The sequence below is a fragment of the Paroedura picta genome, chromosome 17 (genome assembly GCF_049243985.1).
Source record: "Paroedura picta isolate Pp20150507F chromosome 17, Ppicta_v3.0, whole genome shotgun sequence".
Classification (NCBI taxonomy): domain Eukaryota; kingdom Metazoa; phylum Chordata; class Lepidosauria; order Squamata; family Gekkonidae; genus Paroedura; species Paroedura picta.
The window spans coordinates 11,877,771-11,904,186 of NC_135385.1; the positions used below are offsets into that span (position 1 = coordinate 11,877,771).

Consider the following 26,416-nt stretch of genomic DNA (forward strand, 5'->3'; position numbering starts at 1 on the left):
GATCAGCTCTGCAGGCAAAAAAATGTCTCCTTTGAAGGCTGGACTCTGAGGCATTGTATGATTTTGAAGTCCCACCTCCAAACTTCTAGGAATATTTCTAACCTAGGGGTAGCCAACCTCCAGGTGGGGCCTGGAGAGCTCCTGGAATCAGAGCTCATCTGCAGAATATAAAGATCAGCTCCCCAAGCAGAAAGGGCTACTTTGGACAGGCTTGTGGTGAAGAAATATTTAAGGCCTCCCACACAGGTTGTTGTTGAATTGAAAGACTTGAGGGCCACTGCACAGGGTTGTTGTGCAGATGAAAGAGGAGACAAAAGAGCCTCTGCAACCGCATCCAGTTTTGTCTGCAGAATAACGCTGTGCAGTAGGCCTTAAATCTGCAGAGAGTTGCAAAGAAGAAAGACCCATGGCTTGGCTGTGTCCAACCCCCGGCCAGAGCAGCATTTTAAGCGAGAAGGGGCTTTTCTGTGGCCTCCCTGTCAGCCAGCTGTTTGGCAGAAGGGGAAGGTTCCCCACCCTCAAAAGGAATGCCCTCAGGCTCCCCTGTGATGCTCTTGGAAAGGGCTCCCTCCCCTCAGTCAAGGCCTGTCAGAGGCTCCTTTGCAGCAGGTCTGAAGGGAGGGAGGGGGAGGGAGCGCACTCTACAGCCTCCTGCCAGCTCTGTCAGGGCTCTGAGGCAATTTACAGTATGGCATGACAGGACAGCCTTGGGGCGAAAAGGGCTGGCGCAGCCTCTGTTCTCATTCCCCTTGGCAGCCCTACTGACCTCCTCTCCCTGCGGTGGTGAGGAGCAGACTAGCTAGAACTCCTGGGTTGCCATGGCCTGTCCTGGCGAGGGCCCAATCGTTCCTGAGGCCTACAGGCAGGCAGAGCGCTGAGGCTCCTGAGGCCTACCTGTGCTCGGCAAAGGCTAGAGGCCAAATGGCGGCCAGCGGGCTCCGCAGGCCTCTGTAGGGCGGGCCTTAGTCTAGGTGGCCAATCAGGAGCCTGCAGGTTTTCTGCAGTCTCTTTCTGAGAGGTTTTTGTTAGCCAGGACAGTCTCCTCCCAGGGGGTGGTTTCACAAATATTACGAGGAGGAAAAAGTGTTAAGGATATGACACTGTATTACAAGTATTCCTCCTTGCCAGCCATGATCAGATGCTACGGATGCCCTGCTGTAGCCTGACCCTCACCCCTGCCCAGCATCCTCGGGCAGGTGGATCTTCCGCCCAGGTGACCCGCACTTTGGGAGGGGGAGGGCTAGCTGCAAGGGGCCCCGCTAGGCTAAATCCCATGGCTTCAGGGCAAGGAATTCAGGGAAGGGGAATTCTCTGCCGAAAAGCGGGATCTTTCAGGCTCCAGCCAGGCCTCTCTGAAGTTGGGAGGTCACTGGCAGGGCCAGCCAATCAACGCTCTGGAGAGCTGAGAGGGGCGTGGCTCGATGAGGTTTCTTCAGGCCAGCCAATCAGTTAGAGGGAGGAAAGGAATCTGGGGGAGAACGGCCGAGGAGGGCAGATTCTTGTCCCTCTCGGCCTCCTTGCCCTGACTGGCAGGACGGGTGTCTGGGGGCTGGGCGGGTGTACCTGAATCAGTCGTCCTCCACATGGGAAGTGGCCCCAGGAGCTGTCACTCGACGAGTTTTCCCAGCTCGAAAGAAAGGCACTCGGTGTTGAACATACTTCGTGGCTCTTGATGGAAGCCTGGAGGGAAGGAGGAAGAAGAGGAAAGCTTCAGACTTTACGGAAGCTGGAATCCAGAGGCACAGAGCAGCAAACTCCTCTGCCCCAAGGAGGGGGCATGGAGTCAGGAGCCCCCCTCCCATTCTCCGTCCGGTTTCGTCTGGTTTCTCAGGACCCCTTTCCAGGACCCCTTTTCAGGTTCTGGCTGCCCGCCTGGGGGCCTGTTCCTTGGATGCTTCTCTCTGTCCCTCTGACCTGTACACCCAACTGTGCCCCTGGGTCTTTGCCCAAAGTACTCCCACGGAAATCTTACTTCGCTACAGATGGAAGAGGAGTCAGCATCGCTGTCGTAGTCCAGATCATCTGGCTCGTCGAAAATCTGCAGGGGGTGATGGGGGGTGGTGAATGTTCTCCCTCTTTCCCCCCCATGGGTCATCCGTGGGATGAAGCCATTCAAACAGGGACTGTCGTCACAACAGGAATGGCACCCTCCGTTGTCAGAAATTGTCTGCCTGGGAGTCCCGGGAAGAGCAGGGGGGCCAAAACCAGGCAAAGGATGGACTGGGGGAACTCCGAAAAAGACAACTGGTCCCTAGATAGCAGAGTTCAGTTCCCCTGGAGAAAACCGCTGTGAATTGGACTCCCTGGCATCTAAATCCCCGGGGGTCCCTTCCCCTTGAAACCCCTCCCTCCATGGTCCACCCCCCCCACCTCCCTGAGTCCTTCCCAGCCCACCAGCTGGGCACCTGTCCTTTGGACCGACCATGCTGCCTGTGATGGCCCTTCCTTCCCCAGGAGGGCAAGATCCTACAGAGGAAGAAGGGGCACGGCTGCCCCTTCTCTGTCCTGCCTGCCCAGCTCTTCCCTGGCACCTGGCTGGTCTCTTTTCAAAGCAGGGAGCTCAGCTGGATGGGCCTTCTGGGTCCGACCCAGCAGGGTTCCTCACCTGTCCTTTTGGAAGGGCTGGGGAAATACCAAACTCTTTCATTCAAGATAGAGGGGCAAGGTGAAAAGGAGGACTATGGCCTCAGACTGCATTTGGGGGGCTTCTCAGAAGCAGCCGGGCTGGAGAGCCGCTGATGAAAAAGGGACAGTGTAAGAGACACAGGCGTGGCTTGATCCAGCAGGGCTCGCCTTACCGCTGGCCTTTCTCCCCCCTTTCTGCACAATGGCTTTCACACTCACAAATGCAAAGGTCTCCTCAATGCTAGAAAGAGAGACAAGGTCCTTCTTATCAGTTTCCTCTCCATTTCTAGCACTTTGATCCAGATATACGTCTTTTGGAAAGAAGGCTCTGTAATCAAATGACGGTTGGGCCCTGGGCTCCCAACGAAAAAGCCCGGTTCTGAGCCGGCATCACAATGGGTTCTGGGGCTTTCCTCTGGCGGAGAATCCGTCCCTCAGGGGGTGCTCTGGTGACAGCAGAACAGAAGGCGTGGGCTGCCCAGCCACTGACTCTGGAAAGGATGCAAACCGGCCGTTCTGGTGGTTTCATGTTGAGCAGAAATCGCTTCCCGATAGATCTCACTTGTGAAATAAGGTACTCCCGTATTCCTTGGGCCTGGACCCTGCCCAGGATTCAGCCCTTCCCCTGCTTCCAGCCGCGGATGGGAACCCCAGAGGTGCTGTAGAGGCTCCTCCACTCTGCCGGTTCGAGCTGAGCCCAGGACCCCTCCGAAGAACAGGGGCCTTCCTGGGGAACCGACCGGCCTCTGCAGAGGGAAGGAAGAGAGAGGTCTCCATTTCTCCTCCTGGCTGCAGACTGGGAGGCAGCGCAGGTTCTGGAGACGTGAATCGTGTCCATCACTCCCTCATGCTTTGGGAATGGCAGATGGGAGGTATACATGGGCAAGCCCCATATTTTTTCACAATCCTCTTGGAACGGTTTTAAGGAAGAATAACTCTTTTATCACTACTTCTGTCAACGCAGTCAAGGCACATGGTGTTTTGTAGGCGGGGACAATGCAAAAAGGAAAGGGGAAGGGGGAGAACTGGGGGCCCTTCCGCACGAGTTCAAAGTAGCAGGAATGTGGCAAATTGTAATCGCTACTAATTTGCGGTTATGCACGACGTCGCACACAATCTGCTTTCTGTGCTTCATTTAAATAGCGATGGGTGGCTAAGACGGAGGCCGCATGAAAATCAAAAGAGCTGCTATTTAATTTAATAGTCGGAGCAGTAAAGCAAGAGAGAGTAGGGACAAGGGGAAAAAATCTTGATCGTTTTGACAATGAATAACAATAATACGTTATGCTGATATTATGTTAGTGTTATTGCCATGTTGATGTTAAGTTTAATCTAGTTGCACCAGAAGATTTATGTTTTGGAGGCAGTTATATGAATTCAATTGCTAAGAAATGAATATGTAATTACAATGGAACAAATAAAATCTGGAACAAATAAAATACAATTTTCTTCCGGGATTGCACTGCAAGACTTTGTGCTACTGGCGCTTCTTTCTACAGTTATGGGGGTGTGCGCAGGGGTGTGATGCAGAGGCTGCATGCCATCTTCCCACGGAGAGGGAGGAGAGCACGTTCAAATCTTCCCACCTCCCTGAGGCCCAGAAAAGAGCACGGGTGCCACCTTGCCTCTTCCCTGGAACAAAAGAGGGTGCCTAGGACACTTGAAACCCTGCCACCACACTCCCCGGAGAGGCTGGAGGTGGAGTGCTCACCTGCAATGACCCTGCAGTTCCCGGCCAACTCAAGCCCCCCTTGAATCACTAAGAAATGGTACAATGCTAAGGCTGCTTGCTCTCTATTGTGGAAGTAGGCTCTGTCCACTTCCTGCACACGGTGAATGTTTGACATTTTCAGCTGTGTCTCTTTCAACAGACTTCTGCACTTTTGGAAACTTTGGTCTTGGGAGCAGGCAAATAACTAACCCATTGGTTTTGACCTTTAGATCGCAGAGTTGTTCCAAATGGGGCAGGGAAGAGACCAATGGCCCATATAAGGAAGGGCACTGAGATGACGGGGTCTCGTTATGAGGAGCAATGAACATGTAAAAGGCTCTGATCTGGAACCATCCCCAGTTTATTTATTAAAAAGCAGTAACCAAGGCAAGGGACATTGGACAAAATCAGCACATTTGGTTCAGTAGCCTGTCTAACCCCAGGACCACTTGCTCACAAGTTGCATAACCGACAAAGTTACCAAATATCACAAGACGGGCGGGGGAAGGGGAATTCCAAGAGGATGTGTAGGATCCAGCCCTAACTGCCAACACAATACAAAGGCTCATGGGAATTGTAGTCCATGGACATATGGAGAGCCACAGTTTGGCATCATTGACAGAATAGATCCATGGGATCAAAACCAATATAACTTTTGGTGGGCCAAAGGGGACCCATTCCTCTTGGAGGCATCTCAATGGGTTGGGAATCCTATATGTCCATTCTGATAGCCATGATGCTTTTCTCTATAGTGGTGTGGCCAAACTTTGCCTCTCTAGATGTTCATGGACCATGGACTCTCTAGATGTTCTTGGACCACAATTCCCATGAGCCCCTGCCAACTGGCCATGCTGACAGGGGCTCATGGTAATTGTAGTCCACGGACATCTGGAGAGCCACAGTTTGTTCTAGGGCAAGAGGTCCTTTCCATCGGCAGGAAGCTCTCGGCACTGGGGAAGGGGCACCATTGACGGAATAGATCCGTGGGATCAAAACCAATAGAACTTTTCAAGAAAGAAGAGACTCATAAGCCGGCTGCACCCGAGTATCTAAGCAACGAGGACTAAGGAGCAAACTCCCACCAAGGATTCTGGGAAGTAAAAAAATATTCGTGAATCGCTACATGTAAAAACTAGGACCCATGAGGTCCCTTCCAACTCTATTATTCTATGATTCTATGAGTACTATAACAGGGGTGCCCATCAACATGTCACAAATGGTACATTTCCTAGGGCTATCCTAAAATTGGACAATATGGCACAGGCCAGATGGGCTGGCTTTTCTCATTCTCATGCTCCCTTGCATCTCCTTCTCCCCCTCACATGCAGCACATGGCTGAAAGTTTCCCGATTTGGGGATGTTTTTGATCAAACTCTAGTTTGTTATAACGCACAAAGGTAGGTGGCTCTGAAGTTATAGCACTTTTACTTTCCACTGGGACTAATCCGGGCTTCTGGGGAGGAAACAAACTTCCATTTGCTCTTTGGACACCCTGAACTAGTTCCAGATCCAATTCTTTGTCTGATGTTTCACCCAAGAGAGGTGTCAGCATGTACACATGGTCTTCCTTCCTGGGAAAGCATCGTGAATTATGAGGCCTTCCACCCTCCCCAAATACTGTGTCCAGTTTTGGGCACCCCTGTTGAAGAGGGATGTAGACAAGCTGGAGCGTGTCCAGAGGAGGGTAACAAAGAGGGTGAGGGGTTTGGAGACCAAGACGTATGAAGAAAGGTTGGGGGAGCTTGGTCTGTTTAGCCTGGAGAGGAGATGACTGAGAGGGGATTTGACAGCCATCTTCAAGGATTTAAAAGGCTGCCATATGGAGGATGGAGCAGACTTGTCTCTCTTGCCCCGGAGGGACAGACCAGAACCAATGGGATGAAATTAATTCAAAAGAAATTCCATCTAAACATCCGGAAGAAGTTCCTGACAGTCAGAGCGGTTCCTCAGTGGAACAGGCTTCCTCGGGAGGTGGTGAGTTCTCCTTCTTTGGAAATTTTTAAACAGAGGCTGGAGAGCCATCTGACGGAGAGGCTGATTCTGGGAAGGCTCAAGGGGGCGGCTGGTTACAGTGGATGAGCGAGACGGATGTGAGTGTCCTGCATTGTGTGTGTGTGTGTGTGTGTGGGGGGAGGATTGGATTAGATGACCCAGGATGTACTTTTCAACTCTATGATTCTATGTGAGTTCTGTTTCTATCAATGGAAGCTATCTTAAAGTTAGTGGTGGCACAGGATCGTAGCCCAAACTGGCATGTTGCAATTTCATTTTAACTTCTGCATTGCCAGTAAGGGTAACAGGATGTCCAGGAGTCAGGCAGCGTGTTAAGAAATTCAGCATACCCAGATGATAAGATAACGTCGTCAGCCCGTGCAATAAACTGGTTGTATCCATCTTCGTCCGTAACTCCCCTGTTCCCAGTGATGTAGAAATCCCCACGCTCTGTTGAGGCTGTTTTCTCTGGATCATCCTGAAAAACAGTGAAATGCCTTCTTCAAGTCTGGTTCACACAGGTAGGCTCTACAGTTGATCACCCACTGGTTGACTTGCACATGTAGGGAATGAGCCCCACATACAGAGTTTTGCCAGATTGTCTCAGTAATGTGAATTCACACTTGATTTTCTTCAGCACTCAGTTTGCCTTTTGGATCCTGATTCCCCACGTTTCTGAGAGGGCTTTTGTGCTGATTTTTCCTTAGTCTCACTTCCAAGCTGAGGGGAATTAAAAAGGTACAGATTCCCTCGGATTCCCCCCCTTTTGCCCCCCCTTAAAAGTTACTCCCTACCTCCACACTGGACCTTCCGCCACTCTCCCCCCTTCATCAACGTGCAAATGTCATTTCCCCCTTAGTTTTAATTTTTAGACGAGCACCATGCGTCCAGTGGTATGAGACCATCACTAGTCTAGGATCGCTGAATAAAATTAAAATCGGGAGGGAGGAACCAGTGCCCCTTAGTTCCCTGCTGGTATGGACTTGAATGTGGAATTGGAGAGGAGGCAGATGGCAGATTCCCCACTGCGAGATAAATAAATACAAAGTATTTCAGTGCTGCATGCAAACAAAGTAAAGGAGGGGATCGTGAATGCGGAATGGAATTGACATGAGATTCTGGGGCACCAAAATCCTCTCGCAAAAAAAGAAGGGCATTTCATGCTAAAGAATACTGTAGGGGGGGGGGAATCGATCATGGAAACACCACTCTTGATACCCCAAACCTAATCCTAGTTCCTTGAAGGAAGGGAAGGGAAGGGGAAGGGGAAGGGGAAGGGGAAGGGGAAGGGGAAGGGGAGGGAAGGGAAGGGAAGGGAAGGGAAGGGAAGGGAAGGGAAGGGAAGGGAGAGAAAGAAAGAAAGAAAGAAAGAAAGAAAGAAAGAAAGAAAGAAAGAAAGAAAGAAAGAAAGAAAGAAAGAAAGAAAGAAAGAAAGAAAGAAAGAAAGAAAGAAAGAAAGGAAGGAAGGAAGGAAGGAAGGAAGAAAGGAAGGAAGGAAGGAAGAGAGAGAGAAAGAGAGAAAGAGAGAAAGAGAGAAAGGAAGAAAGAAAGAGAGAGAGAGAGAGAGAGAAAGAAAGAAAGAAAGAAAGAAAGAAAGAAAGAAAGAAAGAAAGAAAGAAAGAAAGAAAGAAAGAAAGAAAGAAAGAAAGAAAGAAAGAAAGAAAGAAAAATTAGACAAAATTAATTTCAAACTTGGAAGGGGGCTGGATAGGCAGGGGAGGGTGCTCAAACGTCGCGTTTGTGCCATGTGACATTGATGGACAAGCCAAAACAGAAGGAAAAAAAACCCATCGGGAAGTCCTGTCTACCGGCTGACTCACCAGGAAGCAGAAATCCGGGACGAGACAGGGGGAGACGAGAGCAGAGACTTCAGTGAGGAAGCAGGAAACACAGTGGCAACTGGGCATGGTTTGAAAACCATGAGACTGAACCTGGCACCTTCCACATGAAAAACGGACATTCCACCACTGAGCTGCTAAAAACATGCAATGGTAGGCTTTTAAATTGCACATATACAAGCGCATGCAGATGTGCCCCTTATGGCCGCTTCCTCTTTTTAAGTGTCAAAAAACATGCTTTTATGAAGGGATGGGCGGGGGTCTTTGACCACACAAAGTATCCCTTATCGGGCCTTAAATGGCTCTGCCCACCTTTCCTTCATGTCCGCTTCAGAATCTATGTAGTCCCCTTTCTCCAGGGTTCCATGACTGACAATATGTGAGCTACCCAATAGGGCAGCCTTTCCCAGATCTCCTTCAGGTCTGTCCAATGAATGATCTGCTCCAAAATTCAGTAGGATGCCAAGAAAGAAAGAATCATAGAATCCTAGAGTTGGAAGGGGCCACACAGGCCATCTAGTCCAGCCCCCTGCTCAACGCAGGATCAGCCCAAAGCATCCTAAAGCAAAGAGAATCTTCCCAGCGGTTTCTTTTGCTTTCAGTCTTGGCGGTTTAATCCTGTTTCTCCCTACTAGGCTGCGTGGCAGGGCACCCACGAGCAAGAAGCATCACGCCCCCAAAAATGCAAGCAGGCAGAAAAGAGCGAGGGCTACACGGGCCCCCGGTGCAGAGGGCTTTTCGTGGCGTGAGGCTGAGAAGAATTCCACTCTTTGGGCCCTTCCAAACGGCCCCAAGCATTGGGGCTGGAAAAGGTAAACGGGATTTTACACAACTAAATTTGGTGGGGAAATGTAAATAGGATTTTATATTCATGCAAATTTAATTTGTGCCATTAGAGAAAAGATGGGCCAGTGGACATGAGCGTCAAAGGTTAACACAGAATTGGAGGTCAAGTGGACAATGTGCATTTTTCAGATGACAAATTAAAGTTAATATTTACTTAGACATACTAAGCAATGGCTGTTTCTCAAGAGGCCCTTTCTGGAGATTTCCCCTTTTGGGCTCTTTGTTACCTGGCATCCAGGACCCGAAGAGCTGGTAAGTCACCAAGACAGACACATCTTCGGCTTTTGCTCCAATGGGAAAATATTACATTTCTCCCTCTAGTTTTGGGGTGGGACGATATAATAATAGCAGTGCGAAGAGCCCAAATCTGCCTGAGCTCATCAGAGGTTGGAAACTTGGCACGGTCAATGCTGGTTAGTACCTGGATGGAGAAAGTCTAGGCTTCTGTACTTCGCTGGCCCTAAAAAGACGAGCAGCTTCCTATTTGCCAGCTGTGACTTTGAGGCACTCGAGGGGATTTAGGGCTTGGTTTTAATTAAATGAATGAGTATTCTGCAATAAGGATGGTTTCCCACTTAGGAATGAAATGACCAAGATAAACCAGTCTGATTCAACCTAAAATACGGGCCCCAGTGGCCCTAAATTTAATCATGAAGGCAATGTGACTTCAGTTAGCCCTGATGCAACGGAACAAAACCAGTTTCAGGGGGGGGAGGTCCAAGCACCAGAGGAAGAGGGCGGCCATGACTCTTCATGGACCCCAGTCAGTAAATATCGGCCACGCAAAAATGTACCACGTGGCAGCTTCAAATGGAGGAACGTGGAATCGTGGTTCATAGCAGTGGCTTGTAATCTTGTAATCTGATTCCCCGTTCCTCCCTATGCAGCCCGATGGGTGAGTCTGGACTTGTCCCAGCCTTCATAGTGCAGTTCTGACTGAGCAGTAACATCAGGGCTCTCTCCGCCTCACCTCTCTCCCAGGGTGTCTGTTGTGGGGAGAGGAAAGGGAAGGCGAATGGAAGCCACTCTGAGACTCCTTCAGGCAGTGAAAGGTGGGGTATAGAAACCAACTCTTCTTCTACATGTGTCTTCCAGAGCATATTCATGGACCAGTGCCTTTCATTGATGCTAGAATCCCGACACGGTTAATGGGACCCCTTAACACGTTGAAGGAGAGGAAATTCAAGGGTCCAGAATTTCTGCCTTTGGGAAGCATCGTGGCTTTTCCACTGGAATCAGCTCCATCCATCAGGGTTTTGTCTCCAACCAGCCGGACTGGGAGTGATCGGTTTGCTCTGTCTCCCTCTGAAAGGTGAAATCAGCCGCCATGGGTCGAATGAAGCTCCTCGCCCGACTGCCGGTCCTCAGATCTCTCCTTAGCCCTGGAGTGCCTTACAGAATCGCAAGCCACAGGGGAGTGGCATCCCTGGATCCCACAGACTACGAAGCCCTCTCCAGGGACGTGCCTGAGCATTTTAATTTTGCGAGTGACGTGCTGGATCAGTGGAGCCAAAAGGAAAAGGTACGTTGCGTTGTTTCTGTTGTTCTTAAGGAAGGTGTGACGACAGCTGTTGCTTTTTGGACTGGCTATATAGACCGCTGGGACAGCCTGTGATATTTGCCTACTTTGAGGATACCTGGATTTAGCTGATCAAGGCAGGCTTTCTTCTACTGTAGGAAGAAGAACCAGGGAAGACATACTGAGTAATACCAACCCAGTTTGGCTTCTGCTGAGTCTGTAATTAATTTCCAGTTTTGTGATTCTAAGGACTGTGAATTTGTTTCCAGATCTCCAATAACAGACTTCTACTGGTATTATATCCTATAGACAGTAATGGACATTTTGCTGCAGTGCACTTGGGTCGTTTTTGAAGTCCAGCTAATGCCATTTTGTCCACCAAGGCTTTGAACTCAATCTTGATCCCCTGTTCTTGCTTTACTGAGCTTGCCCCGTTTCTCCCAGTTCTTGAGGCTTAACGTTTGTTTTTATGCCTGTGAATGTACTGCTGTTTTAACATGCAAACTGGGATGGTTTTATGGTCAAGAGCAGGGGTAGTCAAACGGCGGCCCTCCAGATGTCCATGGACTACAATTCCCAGGAGCCCCTGCCAGCATTTGCTGGCAGGGGCTTCTGGGAATTGTAGTCCATGGACATCTGGAGGGCCGCAGTTTGACTACCCCTGGTCAAGAGAGTCACTTTATTGAACCATTTCCACTGAAGTGGTTTGTTTCATCCTCCCCACACCCAGTTAGGAAGAATGAAAGGTGGGGTAGCTTGACTCAGAAGGTAGCTTGACTAAGAAGGTAGCTTGACTCAGCCAGTTTGCCTCGGGTCAGAGCAGAGATTTGAACTGGGCTTCTCTGCAATTCACTTTCTCTATTGGCTTTATTCATATTTCACCTTTCTTCTGAATGGAGATTCTCCTCCCTTCTATGGGCAAAAAATGGGCATATGAGAACAAGATGCAATTTAATAAAGATAAGTGTAAAGTTCTGCATCTGGGTCAGAAAAATGAAAAGCATGCCTACTGGATGGGCGATACGCTTCTAGGTAGCACTGTGTGTGAACGAGACCTTGGGGTACTTGTGGATTGTAAACTAAACATGAGCAGGCAGTGTGATGCAGCGGTAAAAAAGGCAAATGCCATTTTGGGCTGTATCAACAGAGGCATCACATCAAAATCACAAGATGTCATAGTCCCATTGTATACGGCACTGGTCAGACCACACCTGGAGTACTGTGTGCAGTTCTGGAGGCCTCACTTCAAGAAGGACGTCGATAAAATTGAAAGGGTACAGAGGAGAGTGACGAAGATGACCTGAGGCCAAGGGACCAAGCCCTATGAAGATAGGTTGAGGGACTTGGGAATGTTCAGCCTGGAGAAAAGGAGATTGAGAGGGGACATGATAGCCCTCTTTAAGTATTTGAAAGGTTGTCACTTGGAGGAGGGCAGGATGCTGTTCCCGTTGGCTGCAGAGGAGAGGACACGCAGTAATGGGTTTAAACTTCAAGTACAACGATATAGGCTAGATATCAGGAAAAAGTTTTTCACAGTCAGAGTAGTTCAGCAGTGGAATAGGCTGCCTAAGGAGGTGGTGAGCTCCCCCTCACTGGCAGTCTTCAAGCAAAGGTTGGATGCACAGTTTTCTTGGATGCTTTAGGATGCTCTGGGCTGATCCTGTGTTGAGCAAGGGGTTGGACTAGATGGCCTCTATGGCCCCTTCCAACTCTATGATTCTATACACCACCCACATGACCAAGCTCTCAGTTGCATCTCCCCCAAGGCCAGTACATTCTATGACTGGAATCAATGGGAAAAGTTCTGAAGGAGAAATTATCCCAGGTTAGAATCACCTTCCCTCTCCACGGTCTGCGACTGACGGAGGACAGAGAACCCAGCAGGGGCTAGTTCTTTTAAGGCAATTGCTTCACCCTCCCTGACCCAGGTTTCCATCATGCAAAGTAGGCTTGCAGCGTGTTGTTCTTGTTATTGATCGACCTGGCATTGCACAGCTTCAGTGTTGGAGGTGGTTTCTTCCCTTTAGCCTCCAACCCTGTGTATTGTGGAATGGGACGGAGATTGGAAGGGGTCCAGGTGCAGCCATAGCAAGTGAGCTCTCCCTTGCATGTTCCCCTTCCACTGCCATCTCTCTCTTTAGCTTATTATTGGGATTCCTGGCCATTTTGGGCCCCTTCTAGATTTCTCTAATTTTTCCTAAATTAAAACTCAGCCACCACCAACTGTATGTCCGACAGGATGGAAAGAGGCCTCCCAACCCAGCCCTGTGGTGGATCAGTGGCCGAGGAGAGGAGGTGCAGTGGAGCTTTGAGGAGCTGGGGGTCTTATCCAGGAAAGCTGCCAACGTGCTCTCCGGTGCTTGCGATCTGCACCGAGGAGACAGAGTCATCGTCATCCTGCCACGGATTCCAGAGTGGTGGACTATAACCGTGGGCTGCATGAGAGCAGGTCAGTGGTAACCCCAAGTGAACTGGGTGGGTCGGTGGGTGTACAGTGGACCATTTCCCTGTTTCTTTTAACTGCATTTTGCTTCAATTCTAGGCATCGTCTTTGTCCCTGCTACTGTCCTGTTGACTGCCAAAGACATTCTGTATAGGCTTCAAGCCTCCAAAGCCAAGAGCATCATAACCAACGAAGCCATAGCGCCATTGGTAGATTCCGTTGTGACCGACTGCCGCTTCCTGAAAAGCCGGATCCTGGTCTCCGAAGGCAGGAGAGAAGGATGGATCCCTTTCCACGACCTGCTCAGGTGAATGCTGCAAAACAGGAGTAGTCAACCTGTGGTCCTCCAGATGTCCATGGACTGCAATTCCCATGAGCCCCTGCCAGCAAACGCGTTTGCTGGCAGGGGCTCATGGGAATTGCAGTCCATGGACATCTGGAGGACCACAGGTTGACTACCCCTGCTGCAAAAGATATATCAACAGGGGAGGGAGGAATGCAGGGTAGAAATGCATATTGGGAGCATGTGCTATGCACGGTGCTCACAAAATATGCAGTCACGCCATTGTTTGAACCAGGTTCATGCACAAGTTTTGCATGTGAATATAAGAGGTTTGAAACTCACGCTATGAGTTAGATCTTGGATCGCTGGAGAAAAACCATTTGTAGGGAAAGCTTCAAAAGTTTGTTTAGAGGTTGTGTGTGCATGTGTTCAATGAAAAGCTTTTAAAGATGTGTGCCCTTAGGAGAAGATGTGAATTAGGTAGCCAGAGAAGCAGCATCAGGTGCACCACAACAAATGGAAGGAAGGGAGTGAATCATCAGCTAGGCACGCATTGCACTGGTGATAACCCTTCCCAAGGTGGGAATGAATACAGGCCAGGCTGGATTCTGAAGGTTTTTGGTGGAGGGATCATTTTGGTATGAAAACTAGTATTAATACGCTTTGTGTGATAAACTGCTCTGAAGAAGAAGAGTTGGTTTTATACCCCGCTTTTCACTACCCAAAGGAGTCTCAAAGTGGCTTACAATTGCCTTCCCTCCCTCCGCCCACAACAGACACCCTGTGAGGTAGGTGAGGCTGAGAGAGCCCTGAAGGGACAGCTTGCTCAGAACAGCACTATCAAGACTGTGATGAGCCCATGGTCTCCCAGCTCTTTGCATGAGGAGGAGAAGGGACTCCAACCTGGCTCGCCAGATTAGAGACCACTACCCTTAACCACTACCACCACACTGGCTTGCCTTGTCAATGTCTTTATCTCAGGCATCCAAGACCAGCATTCAACTCATTACACTATGTTTCCCACGTTCGATTGAGGCCGAGCAAGGAAGATGTGAGGGACCCTCCATATTTAACACCATATTTAACAATATCTATTAACTCTTAATTGGAATGACAGGCTCCCCCAGACCCCTGAGGCACTGGGGGGGGCGGAGTTGAAGCAGGGAAAGAGGCGGGTATTATAGTTGTCGCTGGGGTACTGTGGGTTTTGCCACAAATGTTGTCTTAAATAAACCAGAAAAAACAAGGGAAAGAGTGAAGTCAGGACTGAGGCGATGCAGGAAGAAATTTCAATCCATAAAAATTCATGGAAAACATCACGGGGAAGCAGAATGGCAAAAATACATCGAGAAAAATGCAAGGTGAACGTGATGGAAACTACCAGTGCAAAAAAGGTCAAGCAGGCAGGGAGAAGACATGTCAGTCCAAAGGGGGGAGCTAAACATTTTTGTTCTATGAATGCACACAGCAGTCATGTGGCAACAGTGAACATGGCTACCCATAGGCCATGGAGTGAGTATCACTGTTGTAAAGGTAAAGGTATCCCCTGTGCCTTGGGGTGTCTGACCCTTGGGGTGACGCCCTCCAGCGTTTTCATGGCAGACTCAATACGGGGTGGTTTGCCAGTGCCTTCCCCAGTCATTACCGTTGATTCCCCAGCAAGCTGGGGACTCATTTTACCGACCTCGGAAGGATGGAAGGCTGAGTCAACCTTGAGCTGGCTGCTGGGATCGAACTCCCAGCCTCGTGGGCAGAGCTTCAGACTGCATGTCTGCTGCCTTACCACTCTGTGCCACAATGGGCCCCCAGGCCTCCTTTCGATGAAAATCACTGCTGATTCGTCCAACCCATGGGGCTGTCAGTATGCTGTAATCTGAATTACTGTTCTCACCATTGTTCTACTGTTCTATCATATTGTTCTATTGTTATTACTGTACTGTTACCCTTTATTATTCCTGAGTTATCTGTACTGTTCCCTGGTCTGCTAAATTCTATGTAAACCGCCCTGAGCCTCAGGGGAGGGCGCTGTATAAATATAATAAATAAATACTGTATACTTTATAGAACTGCGTCTGACAAGCACCAGCCTGTTAAAACAAGAAGTCAAGACCCAATGACCATCTACTTCACTAGTGGCACCACAGGTTATCCCAAGATGGTGGAGCATTCCTGCTGCAGTCTTGGACTGGGATTAGTGCCTGGTGCAAGGTATCTCTTTCCATTGCCAGAGAGGGAGGACTCAATTGAGCACGAGATTTTGTGGGGCACAATGCTTAGGACCCTGACTCCAGCACAAAACCGGGCCCGCCTATTGCCTGGACCCTGCTGCTCTGCTGAATGAGTGTTGAGGAGTATGCAGAATTTCCTAATCAAAACCTATCCTTGAGCGTAAAATAAGACTGAAAAGCTAAAGCAGGCTTCAAGGGTTTCTTAATGGCCCTCGAAGGGTTTCCCAAATGAGGGGAAGTTAATTAATTTGTAATAAATTTGTTAAATATTTATTGAGATATGGCCATATACGGTCATGTTGACCTGTCTACCCCTCCCGAAATGACGGGCATAATGACGGGCCTGCAGGCGGTGGGAAGGGAAGGAGCCCCAAGTGGACGTGTACACAACTTCCCAATCACATTCTGCATCATTACACCACTTCTGGGGTTTCTCGAAACCTAAAGAATGTTTCAGGGGGTTCTCGGTAAAAATGTTGAGAAAGGCTGAGCTAAAGATACAGAGAGGAGTATTTGCAGATGTTGTGGATGAGGAGCCATCCAAATGACAGCCCACTGGGCTATGTCTGCTTCTCCTCTAGCACACAATAATTTTTTAATTTTTTTTTTTAGAAATGAGACCCAGTTAGGGGATGCCACAGGCCTCGATGAGGTCCATGACCCCAGCAGCAATATTAGAAGTAAACATGGGCATGCCAAAGTGATGTGAAGTCCTAGATGCCCCAGATGCCCCATCACTAAAGGGGAGATTTACAGGCCCTATAGCATGGGGGGCATGGGGGGCATAGAGTAGACCCCAGGACGGTCCTGAGCTGGATTGCCCTGTCTAGCACAATATTGGTTCATCTCAACACCTGAGCAGGGTCACCAAAGAAGTCCAGAGTTGCAGAGGTGGACAACAGCAACCCAACTCTGTTGACCTCTTGTCTTGAAAATCTCTTGTCATGGGTTGCCAAAAGCTGGCCATGACTCCACGGCACTTTTCACCACGACCAGACCCTGGGCCTGCCTGGTCCGCCAGATGCTTGATGTCAAGGAGGCCCAGGGATCCAAAAGTGTGGATGTCCCCGTTGTAGAAGTTCTTTCCCACATGAACGGCATTTGACTGCTGCAATTAGTCAATTTTAACACACGCTGTTTGTGCTTCCATATCAACAGGTACTGGATGGGCCTGACTCCCGAGAGCGTTATGTGGGGTCTGTCTGATACCGGCTGGGTAAAGTTCGTCTTCGCCAGCGTGTTCGCCCCATGGACTCAGGGGTCCTGCGTCTTTGCTCACGGCAAAATGCAGTTTGAGCCGACAACCGTTCTCAGTGTACGAGTAGGCTTATCTTCCCCGTGTGGTACCAAGCGGTCCAAAAGCAAAACACAGGCTGGGATCTTCCCCACCCTCTTTCCCCCGGGCAAAAGAAGGGGAATGGCGTTTTCACCAGATACCCCTGCACACACTGGAGCCACTTTCAACTCTGCCCTATTTTATTTATTTGTACACTTAATTTATATACTGCTCCTCATGGACACCTTGGGGCAGTGTATATAAAACCAGTGGGGAACGGGAAAGGGATATAGAACATTGGAAACAATATGAACAAAAGAAGATATAGTTAACAGCACAATATAGGACCTACTGGATGTCAAGTTTCCTGGCAAGGGGCCAGGTTGTGGGGAGGTCCCATCATTGGCCTCATCTGAAAGCCTGGCGGAAGAGCTCTGTGTTGCAGGCCCTACGGAACTGTTTGCGTTCTGATAGGGCCTTGATTTTGTTGAGGAGCTTGTTCCGTCAGGTTGGATGGGAAGGCTCTGGTTCTGAGGGAGGCTAGGTGGACTTCTTTGGGGCCAGGGATCACCAAGTTTTTGGAATCGATAGTCACTCTTTCAGGAGAATATGAAAACAGGCGGACCTTGGGGTACACAGGACCCTGACCGCGTATGGTCTTTCCCACACGGGGGCACAATTTCAGTGGGCATAAGAGAATGCGGGCAGAAAGAGGTGAGAAAGTTGTGGACACACCTCTACTCACACGGCCTTCGTCCCAACCCACAGTTTTCAGAGCTCACTGCATTCCCACACACACACAATTCAGTTCAGAGGGAGAAGGTGGTGATGAATAGGCTGGTTCTGGGATTCAGGGAAGAAGTCAAACCACTCCCAAAGGCTCAAGCTTTAAGCATCAGGTGAAACATGAGCACTTCAAAGATGGTGTGTCTATCTATCCATCCATCCATCCATCCATCCATCCATCCATCCATCCATCCCTCCCTCCCTCCCTCCCTCCCTCCCTCCCTCCCTCCCTCCATCCATCCATCCCATCCTCCATCTATCTAATCCATCCATCCATCCATCCATCTAATCCATCCATCCATCTTCTCTCTCCATCCATCCCTCCCTCCCTCCCTCCCTCCCTCCCTCCCTCCATCCATCCCATCCTCCATCTATCTAATCCATCCATCCATCCATCCATCCATCTAATCCATCCATCCATCTTCTCTCTCCATCCATCCCTCCCTACCTCCCTCCCTCCATCCATCCATCTAATCCATCCATCCATCCATCCATCCATCTTCTCTCTCCATCCATCCCTCCCTCCCTCCATCCCATCCTCCATCTAATCCATCCATCCATCCATCCATCCATCTAATCCATCCATCTTCTCTCTCCCTCCCTCCCTCCATCCTTCCATCCAACCACCCACCCACCCACCCACCCATCCATCCATCCATCCATCCATCCATCCATCCATCCATCCAATCTATCTATAGCATCCACAAAACAGTTATTAAAGCCAACTGCTGGAACAATATAGAGGAGCATCAACATTACAAAAACCCAGAATGACACAATAAGCAAAACTAGGAGGACCAACCCAATATATCTATTCTAGGCGACAGCTCACCAAATGCCATTTGAAATGCTGCATAGAGGAAGAGAATGCAACAACTCTAGGGTGTGGGAACTCCGGTGTAATGCCCAATCCTCTAGGCCAGCCCAATCCACCCTCTTCTTTCAGAGGATGGCTGCGAAAGCATGGACGTATCAAAAAGTGAGACCTCTGGAATGACTCTCATTTCTTAAGGCTTTTCTATCATTCGCAGACTCTTGCTACTTACCCTGTCACAACCTTCTGTGGCACGCCGACGATTTTCCGCATGCTTCTGCAGCATGAAGTGAGCAGGTACGTACCCTGTAGCGAAAGAACTAAGATACTGCAGCCCTGAGGCGAGTCTTATTTATGTTCTGTCCCACCTTTCTGCCCCTAAACCGAGTAAGAACAGCCGAGCAGTGGAAAATGTGGGCACTCAAGTAGCTCAAAAAACATTCCATCAGCAAAACAATCATTAAAGCCTTAACCCAGGCTTTTTCAACCAGGGTGTTGTGAAACCCTGAGGTTTCACGACAGACTTGGGAGGGTTTTCCAGAATGGAAATGGTTCATGTTTTAGCCCTAAAATTCATTATACATTTATTGGGTCATATGACCATATTTGGTCCACACTCTTCCCCCCCCCCCCACAATGGGCAGTGATGGGCCTAGAGGGCGTGGAAAGGGGAGGAGCCCCTGGTGAAGCTTTGCTACACAACCATATTCTGCATGACTGTTCCACTTCTCAAAGCCTGAAGAATGTCTCAGGAGTTTCTCGATGGTAAAGAAGTTGAGAAAGGCTTCCTTAAGGTCTGGTAGCTGGGCTGGCCCACTTCCCATGCAGATCCAATCTTAAGAAGAGTTACACCCTTCTGGGCCTACTGACTCAGGGTTAGGTTTGTCCTGTGACTTTTCAACACCCGGAAGCAAACAGTGTGGCGTATCACTTACAACAATGTCCGTCAGTGAGGTCCAGTTTCAAATCCCATCTCTGTCACGAAGCACACTGGGTGACCTTGGTTCAGTCAAGTCTCACGCCTTGAGAACCCTGCAGAATTGTTGTGAGGAGAAATCGAGATGGAAACCAGCTGCAGCTCTCAAAAGGAAAGGTGGGATTTGGAAGGATATACTAGAGAATACCCCACTAGTGACGACACTCTCTAAGAATCGCCAGAAACTCTGTGGCAAAGCCATCTAGTTTTCAGCAATTCCTAGAGACAACCATGGTTCTACTATATTAATGGGTGTTTTTTTCTCTGTATGCTTTTTCAGCTACCACTTCAAGAGTCTGAAGTTTTGTTTAAGTGGTGGAGAGCCAATGAACCCGGAAATGATGGAACACTGGAAGGCCCAGACAGGACTGGAGATCCAGGAAGGCTATGGGCAGACCGAGACTGTACGTCAGGCTTTCTCAACCAGGGTTTCATGAAGCCCTGGGGTTTCCCTGATGGCCCTGGAAGGGTTTCCTGAATGGGTGGGAGTGAATTATTATATATTTATATTGGGTGCTATGACCATATATGGACCCGTTGACCAAACCCCTCTCTCCCAAATGGCCAACGATGGGCCAGGAGGGGTTGGGAAGGAGAGGGGCCCTAAATGGAAGCTCTGCTTCCTGAGCATATTCTGCTCAATCACAACACTTCTTGGTTTTCTTGAAACCTGTAGAATGTTTCAGGGCTTTCTCAGCAGTAGAAAAGTCAAGAAAGGCTGCTGTACGTTGATACACACACAATTGTTTGCACATTGCAAGCAGCAAAGAGCAGGAATAAACTAAGACATCCCTCCTCTCCGCAGTGCAGCGGTGTGACATGATTGTGGCCCTCTGGAACAAAGGCAAGAAGGAAATTCTCACCTAGCTCCTAAATCCAAGGAGTACAGAATGATGCTGCTGGTGTGTCCCGTCCCCCCCCCCCCCCGTACAGAAGAATTTGAGAAGATCCATTTGGGATCTTCCAATGTCCCATCTAATTTGGTCTCTGATAAGACTGGTCATTGTGATCACAGACATTCCAGTTTTGAAGATCTTCAGGACAAGAACAGAAGCATTTGATTCACGAGACCGCCTTGGCAGCCATAGAAAGACCATCATGCATGTGGCTGCACACTAGGGAGGGCTTAGAGGTTTTTAAGCAGAGGCTGGAGAGCCATCTGACAGAGAGGCTGATTCTATGAAGGCTCAAGGGACGCAGGTGACAGCGGATGAGCGATAAGCTTATGAGTGTCCTGCACAGTGCAGGGGGTTGGACTGGATGACCTAGGAGGTCCCTTCCAACTCTATGATTCTATTATATGGAGAGCTCCAAACTGCAGAGATCAGCTAACCCGCAGAAAACGACAGCCTTGTAGGGTGGGCAGTATAGTATCTCACCACTGCTGAGCCCCTCTCCTCCTTCAATTCCGCAACATCAAAAACACACTCAAAAATCTAAATTTGTTTTCACAGACCATGCTATGCGGAACATTGACAGGGATGCAAGTCAAGCCAGGCTTCATGGGGAAGCCATGCCCACCCTTCGACGTCCAGGTTGGTTCCTGAAGAACCAAGAGAACCCTCGGGTTCAGACACTGTTACACCAGAAACACTATGCAAAAGAGAGTGGGGAAAAACCCAATCCCAATGGCCAACCGATCGCTCTCCTTCTTTCTAGGTGATCAATGAACGCGGGGATCGCCTGCCTCCTGGTGAAGAAGGGGACATTGCTGTCAGGATCAGACCGAAGAGGCCGCTGGGCCTGTTCACCAGCTACGTGGTAAGAAAGAATCAGGCTTCTATGGGAAAGCGCGTCCAGAATGCCCTGACGCTGGCATTGCATGCTGTGATTGGCAACGTACGTGTGTGTCTGTGTGTATTTGCACCTGCGTGTTCCTCCCCCCTCCCAATTTTAATTTGAATTATTCAATGATCCTAGACTAGCGATGGTCTCATACCGCTGGACTCATGCTGCTTGTCTAAAAAATTAAAACTAATGACACTTGTACATTGACGAAGGGAGGAGAATGGCGGAAGGTCCAGTGTTGGGGTAGGGAGTAACTTTCAAGGGGGGCAAAAGGGGGGGAGGAAATCTTTGTACCTTTTTAATTCCCTTCAGCTTGGAAGTGAGGCTAAGGAAAAATCAGCACAAAAGCCCTCTCAGAAACGTGGGGAATCAGGATCCAAAAGGCAAACTGAGTGCTGAAGAGCAGAAAGTCAAGTGTGAATTCACACTGCGGAGACAATCTGACAAAACTCCGTATGTGGGGCTCATTCCCCACCTGTGCAAGTCAACCAGTGGGTGATCAAGTGTAGAGCCCACAAGTATGAACCAGGATTCCAGAAGGCATTTCACTGTTTGTCAGGATGATCCAGAGAAAACAGCCTCAACAGAGCGTGGGGATTTCTACATCACTGGGGACAGGGGAGTTACGGACGAAGATGGATACATCCAGTTTATTGCACGCGCTGACGACGTTATCTTATCTTCTGGGTATGCGGAATTTCTTAACACTCTGCCCTGAACCCTCTTTTCCCACCCTGTTCTTCTCTATGCGACTGTTTGTTAGGTGTGTTAGATATATTTATGCTTTTATAAAGATTGTTGTTTTTACAATTTAGCAACACTGTCTGCCTTGAGTCCGTAGGGGTGCTATTACCTCGTAAAACATTGGCAAAATCGATCAATTTTTGCTGCGTTACAGCCCTCTTGCTCTGCTAGATCCCCACGGCTTAATACACGCGTCACAGGACACGTGTAAGCACGATTCTGGTAACAGCTGGTTCTTGTGCTCTCCTAGGCCCAACTTATACATAATTCCCCCTTAGCCATACCGAAGGGGAGAAGCTTCTCTTCTATCTTTGACAAGAGAATTTTTTTTCAACCTGCCTCAACAGAAACAACTATTTAATTCTCGTTAACTGCATTTACCTGGATTTCCTCTTTCCTACTGTCGCCCCACTTAAATCCCTCCCTCTAACTCATCCGGGTACTTCATCTGGAGAAGGGGGCATGCGCAGAAATCGCTTATACCGTAAATAAAACTTTGCAGGTTAAAAAGGTGTCCCTGGGCTCAAACCTTTTTCTCCTGCTTCAGACCAACACAGGTAACCCGCCTGAATATATATTCATCTCAGCAAGTTTAGCTTAAAATAAATTCAAATGAAACTTACTTTAACAAAGAAGTCAACAGTAACAACTAGGGTTGCAGCTTCGGGTTGGGAAATACCTAAAAACTTTGGGGGTGAAGCCAGAAGTCGGCTGGATTTGGGGCGGAGGGGGATCTCGGTGGAATATAATTATATGGATTCTACCTTCCAAAATAGGCACTTTCTCCAGGGGAATGGTTCTTTTTAGTCTGGAGGTGAGCTATAATTCCAGGGGATCCCCAGGTCCCACCTGGAGGCTGGTATCCCCTAGTCTTAAGGGGCCTGTCCTGGGAGTAAGCCTCATTGAACAAATCTGGGAAAGCAGAACTGGTTTGCTTCTGACCCTAAGCAGGTCTATGTGATGGAGCAGACTCCCAGGATAGTGCTTTTAGGCTACCGCAGTTAGTTATTTAGTCAGTTCTGTCCCCCAGAATGAGAACAGAATCATAGAATCATAGAGTTGGGAGGGGCCATAAAGGCCATCTAGTCCAACCCCCTGCTCAACGCAGGATCAGCCCTAAACATTCAGCCGTACTGCTCTGAAGCAACAGAACAAATGTTGAGTCCAGAGCGGCACCTTTAAAACCAAACAAAGCTTCATTCTGGGTGTAAGCTTTTGAGTGCATGCACACTTCTACAGAAAGAAAAATTTGATGCTACGAGTGAAACCTGATGAAGGGTGAAACTATCTTTGGATAGATATCAGGGCCAGCCTGGGTGAGGATGCCAAAGCAAGATTCTTCCCCAATGTGCAGCCCCCCCCCCCCACTGGTTTCTCCCCACTTCGCACTGCCCTAGAGCTCTAGCCAAGGAGCCGGTGCTGAAATTCCAGGTGAAAGTAATGTAATGGTGCACACAAGGCTTAGCTTCAAAACAAGGCCCCGACTCTCCCTTGGTGTCTCAGGTACCGCATCGGGCCCTTTGAAGTGGAAAACGCTTTGGCAGAGCACCCAGCCGTGGCAGATTCGGCGGCCGTCAGCAGCCCGGATCCCATCCGAGGAGAGGTAACGGAACCAGCAGGGATTCTGGCATCGGCATTCCTACCGTGTTTGTCTCTTAATTGCTGCTGTGGGATGGTGGGTGAATTTCCTCCAGGCCAGGCTGGATTCTGGAGATCTTTGGTGGGGGGATCAGTTGGGCATGAAATTGGGGTCACCGTGGGTGGGCAGTGAGTTGTGAGTGTCCTGCCCTGTGCAGGATCCAGGAGGTCCCTTCCAACTCTATGATTCTATGATTCTATGAATACACTCTTATTACAAATGAAGAAGAATAGGCTTTGATGCTTACAAGGCATCTTATTTGCCTTTGATTTGGTTGCAGGTTGTGAGACATCTGAACATGTATTATTCCAATGTAGGCTATACGATCAATTCAGGGGAGACCTTATATCTTCCCCACAGAATAAGCCCAACTCAGAGGCAATCACAGACATGTTGTCAGACAAAAGCACAGAAATAACTTCTGTTGTGGCCAGATTTGCTTGGAGAGCAATCAAAACAAGGAAGAGCTGGTTGGATTCGGAGCAACTTAGGTAGAGAGAGTCTCAATTGCTTGAGATAACGCTTGTGAGTTTTAAAGCCAGAATGATTCTTATAGCTGGAATGTTTTTATCTTTTATAATATTTAAGTTATCAATGGTTCTTTTATCTTGTTAATGCCAGATGTTTTTATGTACCTTGTAATTTGACCACTGGTCTAGTACCGTAATAATAAAGACTTGACTTGGTTGCAGGTGGTGAAGGCGTTCATCGTCCTCTCTCCGGCCTACCAGTCGCACGATAGAGAGAAATTAATTCTGGAACTGCAGGAGCACGTCAAGAAAGTTACTGCTCCGTACAAATATCCCCGGAAGGCAAGTAGGGCACATTTGGGTGCTCAATTATGTGCTGCCAGGATTGTTGGGCCGCTGGTTACGCTCCCTCTATGTGCTGTGGAGTGATCTTTCGTCACCTTGATGCATTTGCCGCTTACAGGAGAGGAGAGACCAGGGGAGCCCCCCATCTCGTGAGAGGCAAAATGGTTTTGTATCATGTCTTACATCTTAGAAAGACAAGGTCAACCAGCCTTTCTCAACCTTTTGACCATAGAGGGGACCCTAGAATTTTTTTCAGGCTTTAAGGCAGGGGTAGTCAAACTGCAGCCCTCCAGATGTCCATGGACTACAATTCCCAGAAGCCCCTGCCAGTCCTGGAACTGGGCCGGAAGAGAAATCAGCAGGCCATGCCTCCCTACCATGTCCAAGGAGCAACTAGGGGGGAGAGGAAGGAGGAGGTTTGAGGCAGGAATAGGAATCCAGGCCCCGCCCTCTTTCCCAGGAGCAGTAACCATGCAAGACCATCCCCAAGTCAATGGAAGCAGCTGGTTTGCTGCTTTCATGGCAGAACCTGAGGGCTACACTGTTAAGGCAGGATTTCGGGGAAAGTCCGGTGATCCCCGGTCTGGAATTCCTGGAGTAAAGCAGATTACAGACCACAAAGGCACAGAAAATACAAGGGAATTAAAAACAAAAGACAGCCTGCCAGCCTGATGGCACCTTTGGACAGAAAGGCAGAGTAAACTAAGTAAATAAATCATGCAAGGACAAAATCATCACAGCCTAAAGAATTGTCAAAACAGGCTAGATTTCCCTGCCTCCACTCCCCGATTTGGGCTACTTTAATTTTGAGGGTCTTTCAGTGACAGCCTCTGCGATAGATAATGAAGTTGGCTTTGGGGAGGGGGGGGTTTGGTGTGGATGTGGGGTCAAAAACCTGGGCGGAACTGCTAACTGTTCTTCTATCAGGAGGCCTCTTCCTTTAAATGCTGCCAAATTCGGCAGGCAAAGCAGATGTCATGGTTCAGCAAGCTCCCCTGCTGATCTTCCAGGACTACACAGCAGGAGGCACTGGCTGATCATCCACATTGCCGATCGTCCGCTGAGTTTAACACAGGCAGGATCTCTTCAGTAAGGGCTGAAAGCCAGCAGCCTTTATCAGAAGTCAGGTGTTTGGTTGAGTCCAGTGTTTCCAGGATCAATGGCAAAGGCTACCATTTTTTCCCTGGGCCTCTGTGATTGGGGGAGAGGGCTGCTGTAGCCAGCGGTAGGGAAGAAGTTCCCAGGTTCAATCCTTGGCAACTGAAGCTAAAAGGACCAGGCAGTTGTGTTATGAAAGACTTCTTCCTGATACCCTTTGGAGCTGTTTCCTGTTACATTAGACGATATTCCCCTCGATGGACCAAGAGTCTGATAAAGCAGTTTCTTGTGAATGTCTAGCCATCCCCCGCAAATTCAAGAATTCTCAAATGATTATATTGTAGCTCCAGGTCAAAATTCATGCGCTCAGACTCTCTCTCTCTCGTTTACTGTTCCAAATTAGATAGAGTTTGTTCAGCAGCTGCCCAAGACGATCTCGGGAAAAACCCAAAGGAAGTTGCTGCGGAAGAAGGAATGGGGAGAGGCCTGATTGTACTCCCAAGCAAGCAAGCAAGAAGCAAAACAAAAATGCATATGTGGTTTTTCTCCATCGCTTTGGTTGCCCCTAAAGTTTCTTTGATGCCTTCATTAACAACATTCCATTGTTCCTTGGGGCGAGGGTAATAGAACATTGGTTCTTTGTTGACACTAACGCAAATCAAACATCATTTAGTAGATATGGAAATATGGGAACACACAAACAAGTTTCCCACTATTCCTTAAGCCCTACCACAGTTGTTTTCAAACTTTGAGGTGTGGGATTGGAACACCTAAAATTGAGAAATGTATCATTTCTCACAAGCAGGCTGAATTTCTCACAAGCAGGCTCTTTGGTGCTAAAGAAATCTCTTTATTGAGGAAAGATATGAATAGGCACAAGGGGATTCCTTGCTGAGACTGAATAACAATTAAGTCAGCATAGCTACACGGGCACCCAGAATCCCTTCTCCGTTTCAAATCTTGGCATGAGTTTGTTCAGCAGCTACCCAAGATGA

The 26,416-nt window shown here is 48.8% G+C and overlaps 2 protein-coding genes across 10 annotated transcripts in view; one reads left to right on the top strand and one right to left on the bottom strand.

Annotated features, from left to right (window-relative positions):
* The window catches only part of LOC143826983 (putative short-chain dehydrogenase/reductase family 42E member 2), a 59,366-nt gene extending 50,949 nt beyond the window's left edge, over window positions 1-8,417 (bottom strand). For 2 of the 7 annotated variants that reach the window (XM_077316091.1, XM_077316090.1), the window contains exons 1-2: window positions 1,973-2,019; window positions 1,564-1,680 (exon numbers count right to left, since the gene is read on the bottom strand). The gene's annotated coding sequence lies outside the window, so the exon portion shown is untranslated. Of the gene's footprint in view, window positions 1-1,563; window positions 1,697-1,972; window positions 2,239-6,678; window positions 6,807-8,148 lie in introns of those variants that run through there. The other 5 variants (XM_077316083.1, XM_077316078.1, XM_077316079.1 and 2 more) reach the window with 4 other exon arrangements.
* On the top strand, window positions 8,184-26,016 carry LOC143826980 (acyl-coenzyme A synthetase ACSM3, mitochondrial-like). Of its 3 annotated transcripts, XM_077316069.1 has the most exons (16): window positions 8,184-8,319; window positions 8,802-8,978; window positions 9,171-9,264; window positions 10,325-10,534; window positions 12,770-12,980; window positions 13,074-13,281; window positions 15,322-15,465; window positions 16,644-16,800; window positions 18,579-18,658; window positions 19,618-19,741; window positions 20,792-20,872; window positions 20,997-21,098; window positions 21,685-21,812; window positions 23,373-23,472; window positions 24,201-24,324; window positions 25,829-26,016. In XM_077316069.1, exons 1-16 carry the CDS (start codon window positions 8,312-8,314, stop codon window positions 25,909-25,911), a joined length of 2,031 nt encoding a protein of 676 aa, XP_077172184.1. In that variant the 5' UTR covers window positions 8,184-8,311; the 3' UTR covers window positions 25,912-26,016. The 3 variants fall into 3 exon arrangements, with proteins under 3 accessions (XP_077172184.1, XP_077172186.1, XP_077172185.1); XM_077316071.1 differs by lacking the exons at window positions 8,184-8,319; window positions 8,802-8,978 and having other exon boundaries at window positions 9,170-9,264; window positions 10,108-10,534; XM_077316070.1 differs by lacking the exons at window positions 8,184-8,319; window positions 8,802-8,978; window positions 9,171-9,264 and adding an exon at window positions 9,405-9,425.
* The last annotated feature ends 400 nt before the right edge of the window (window positions 26,017-26,416 follow it).